Source organism: Hipposideros armiger, unplaced genomic scaffold (genome assembly GCF_001890085.2).
Source record: "Hipposideros armiger isolate ML-2016 unplaced genomic scaffold, ASM189008v1 scaffold_27, whole genome shotgun sequence".
Classification (NCBI taxonomy): domain Eukaryota; kingdom Metazoa; phylum Chordata; class Mammalia; order Chiroptera; family Hipposideridae; genus Hipposideros; species Hipposideros armiger.
The window spans coordinates 4,383,353-4,387,854 of record NW_017731377.1 but is presented as its reverse complement, the minus strand read 5'-3'; the positions used below and the strand labels follow the sequence as shown (position 1 = coordinate 4,387,854).

The 4,502-nt window shown below is 41.6% G+C and overlaps 1 protein-coding gene across 1 annotated transcript in view; it reads right to left on the bottom strand.

Annotated features, from left to right (window-relative positions):
• HPGD (15-hydroxyprostaglandin dehydrogenase) overlaps positions 1-2,405 on the bottom strand; it is a 16,832-nt gene extending 14,427 nt beyond the window's left edge. The window contains exons 1-2 of the mRNA XM_019636207.1: positions 1,955-2,405; positions 1,515-1,638 (exon numbers count right to left, since the gene is read on the bottom strand). Of these exons, the coding sequence (XP_019491752.1) occupies positions 1,515-1,638; positions 1,955-2,047 (217 nt within the window). The 5' untranslated portion in view covers positions 2,048-2,405. The remainder of the gene's footprint in view (positions 1-1,514; positions 1,639-1,954) is intronic.
• Between the last annotated feature and the right edge of the window lie 2,097 nt (positions 2,406-4,502).

Sequence of the window (4,502 nt, the reverse complement as noted above, 5' to 3'; positions counted from 1 at the left end):
TCTTTCTCTTTCTATTGGAGAGGTGTCCACTAATGCCACATGAAAACTCCATGTTGATGACAGCAGAGCTTCTGCCAGCCTCATTTTCCAAATGACTGCATACAGCAGAGGTTCCCTGCGATAAGAATCTGGCCCTGGGCTGATATATGAATGAGAAATAAGCTTCTACTATATGTAAGCCATTATGTGTTTGGATCTATTTATTATAGCACTTTAGCATTTGAAGGGTGGCAGAATAGGCCGCCCCAAAATATGCTACTTTGGCTTAAGGATTATTTTGAAGTAGAAGCACTTGAAAAACAGCAGATGCGAGAAAAGCACTCTGACCTCCCCTTTTCTTCCTGACAGCAGGAGCTAAAACTATAACGTAAAAGATGCCCTACCTATACCCGGAGGAAAGGAATATTCTTAGCAGCAGAGACCGGAGTCAAGGCTGAGTGAAATCTGTAAAAACAGGCCTCATTAAAATAAAGTAACTCTTATCTTCCTTTAGTCTCTCCGTATATATTAGTTACTTTTCCAGAACTGCTTCTCTTTGTTCAACCCAGTTTAGAAACACATATGCCTAGCCACGGTGTTCACTTTCCTCTGGAGGTTCCCGCATACATGTAAAACTCCATGCTTTTCTCATGTTACTCTATCTCATGTCGATTTAATTCTCAGGCCCAGCCACAGACCCTAAGAGAGTAGAGGTAAAGTTTGGCCTCCCCCACAGGATATCCCGATGACTACATCCTCCGTACTTTAAAATTACAGGCTCTTACTAACATCACCTAGGAGTTCAGATACCTTAACTTCATTCTGTACTTTTCACTTTGTCAAAGGTGCTTTCACATGTATTACCGCTTAGGAGTCTTATAACAACCTTTGAAAAACAGTAACTCTGAAAATATATATACATGTTGTTGTTGTTTTTTTTAAATAGTACTGCTATAAGATAACTTGAAAAGTCACAATTTAAAATAAGAGAAATAAACATATAGTTNGTTTAAAGTGGGGGAAAAACCAAAGAGAACATCTGGTTCAAAGCACCTAGCATGCCTGTGATGATGATCTTGAATTCTGCAGGCTCCTACGTTTAAAAGAGAAAGGCTGCCACATTTCATTGTTAACTGGACTCCAGCTTTCTGGGAGAAGTTGTTTGCCACAGTCCCTTAGCCTACATTTAACTTTCCAAGTTCCATCTGCAATTTCAATCATTTAATAATTACTGTAGCAGCACTGTCTTTGAATACCCAAAGGAATTTTGATTACATTAGGCATTGCCAAATGACTAAAATAAAAGGATTTTTCAAGCAGAGTTGGGTTCCCCTCCACCACCCCACCACCCCCGCCCTTTGTTTTTATGGCTATTGGGATGTCACTAGGAAACATAACACTCCAAGCTATCTCTTGGTGCTTAGAGGTAGCAGCTTTCCAGGAGCGGGCCCAACTGCCTGCCCCAGGGTGGCTCTCGCTCTGGGTTGTTCAAGGCTGCTGTGTGCTCCATGTTGATGGATGGATCCCCCCCTTACCTCTCAGTTGTTCCTGGTCAGCGACATCACACTGGATGAAAAGAGTCTTCTGAGGTTCAAACTGTTCACCCAGGGCAGCTTTACACTTCATACCTGCTTCCAGATTCCAGTCTACCAGCGCTACCTGTAGACAGAGGAGAGAAGTCCAGGTCCTGCACAGCTCGCGAACCAGACACACAGACGAAGAGTAAAATAAACAATAGGACGCTCCTCTTTGGGACCTGACATTCGGCAATTAAAGTTCAGGTTCTCTCCCAGCCACTTCTGAGGTCTGCTCGTGAGCATCAGCCTCCGCAGCTTTTGGAAGTGGCAAGGTGGGCACTTGGGGCGCAGCGTCTCTGTCTCCCCGGGAGCCCCTGGGGTTTGGCGAGGGGGTGGCTGGGGGAGCGGCGAGTCTCGGGGTGAGCAGACAAGTTTCCGCCGCCGGACGCCGCTCTTACCTTGGCGCCTTTGTGCAGTAGCGCCTCTGCAACGGCTCTGCCGATGCCCTGCGCTGCGCCGGTCACCAGCGCCACTTTGCCGTTCACGTGCATGGTGTGGCCTCAGCTCGGGCGGTGGGCAAGCTCGGCGTCTCCGCGCCGCCGCAGCTTTTATGTTCCCCTGCGCGCGCGTGCACCCCGGCGGGGCGCTCTCCAGCGAGTGGGCGGGGATGAAACTGTCAAGCCAACGCCGGGGCACCCAAGGCTGTGTCACCTGGCCCCGAGCGCTCCCAGGAGCCAAGCTGCGCGATCTTTGCCTTCCTGACTCGCAGCCAATCCAGGTCACTGCCTCCGGTCAACCTCTGGCTAAGTTACTGGCGTTGAGCTGGCAGGAAAAGCAGAAAGGTTCTTTCTAAAACCGATTTCCTTCAGTGCGCTGAAGACCACCCGGCTAAAAGGAAGGCAGAGGAGAGGCTTGGGAGNAAGCACTATCTTCAAGATATTGTGCTGATTACTGAGAGGGGAACAAAACTAGAACATAACACAGTTCTTGTTTTTAAGGAGTTTATAATCTCTTACAGAGATATCACGAAGTCTCCCTGTATGTTTATATACACACTGTGGCCCCTCTGTCCTTTACCTATGCCTGCTTTCCAAGTGAGAATGACCATACCAAGGGCAGGGTGACCCCATGCACAGCTCAGCCTGCACATTTTACTTTAGCTAAGGTTTGGGTTTTAAGAAAACCCAATATCTTATGTCAAGTGTGTTTATAACATGGGACAACCAACAAACTTATGATATAATGGATAACACAGAAATTTTATTTCCTAGTTCTTCATTTTATAATTTAAATAAGAGCTAAATAGTCATCAACATTGTGGAAATCACACACACACAGTGACTTTCAGAATAAAAATCTTAATAAATACACAGTCCAAAAATCACTTTAGCCTTGTTTTCTGTTATATTCCTGGAATTAAATTAAAATTTATTTCTAAAATAAGTTAGGCCAGGGTTGGCAATTTTTTTGTCAGGATGGTGAATACTTGACACATTATAGGATCTCTGCCACAATTATTCAGTTCCACTGTTGTAGCATAAAAGTAGCCAGAGACAATATGTAAATGAACGACTATAGCTGTCATTCTTTTTACACTTCTTTTTACTTTTCTTCAACCGTTTAAAAATCTAAAACCCATTTTTAGCTTGTGGTCATACAAAATCAGATGGCAAGCTAGTATGGCCTATGGGACATAGTTTGCCAACTCCTAAATTATGTAAAAACTATGTTCTTTTTCATATTTCCTTTTAATATTTTAAGACAGATTAATTTTCATAATTAAAAGTCTCAAATGTCTTCCTATTTGTAAAAAGAAATGCTTTTTTTCCTAGTTTTCTGTAACTTCTCTCTTTCTATATTAAAGGTTATTGTATTATTTCCATGAATATAAGAACTGTTTTTCCTTTAAAAACATCATATTATTAAATAATTGTAGGCAATAAACATGGCTAAGATAGCTTACCAAATTAATCTGCAGCGTTTTTTCCCAGTTTTTCTCATTATTCACTCCAGCATTATTGACCAAAATGTCTAGTCTTCCAAAGTGGTCTACAACTTTTCTGAAAGTATCTAATTAAAAAAAGAGAGACATTATAGAATTGTTCTTACTTTCCACATGTACATTTAAGTTCTATCCTATGCCATGAAATGAATATTTATTTATCCACGCTGATAGTGAAAATTACACTCTTCGAGTATCACTGAATGCCTTGCTCCTCAAAGCAGGGTTTGTGAGCAAGTAACATCATCAGCAGTACCTGAGAACTTGTAAGAAAGGCAGAACTGTGACCACCACAGACCTACTGAATCAGAATCTTAACTTTAGTAAGGTCCACAGATGATTTGTATGAACACTAAAGTTTTACAAGCAGTGATTTAATGGAATAAATTTTAGAGAACTGAACCTCCTAAGCTAAGAGCTCTTGGAAGTCAGTTGGGCAGCCAGCATCTCTCTGTCCCTAAGAAGTTATTGCAGTTCTGTGGCTTAGACTAGGACAAATATCCTTTTCTTAATGTCATATTATCTTCATAAAGTGTTATATTAAACACAAGTCTTCATGTGTTTTCAGATCCATTATGATCACCTCAGGGAGTTTTGCTATCCTAGTAAGTAAAATCAACTTTTCATTCAGTTGATTTTATTTGATCGCTGTAACTTCAATGTTGACTATTTCATCCTTTTCTCTTCCTATTGTTACTACTTGGTATTACTAGTTTGTAGAAAAACTATGTTCAACCAAGGTAAAGTTTGCATAGATTCTGAGGCCCGAAGGTCACTTTTTCCATTGTCCAACCACATATCCAGTCCTGGCAAACCCTCCTAAGGCAGTTCATACTAGGCTTTTTACTACTTTTGTATTGAGAAACACATTTTTTCTCAAAGTTGACTTTTACATAGTTCTATTAATTTAAATTGTCCCCCCTGACCTTTTACCATTGGTTCTCCCATAGTTCTATTACTTGATGTATAGATAACAATTGTGAGTGCCCTTCCAAATAACACAT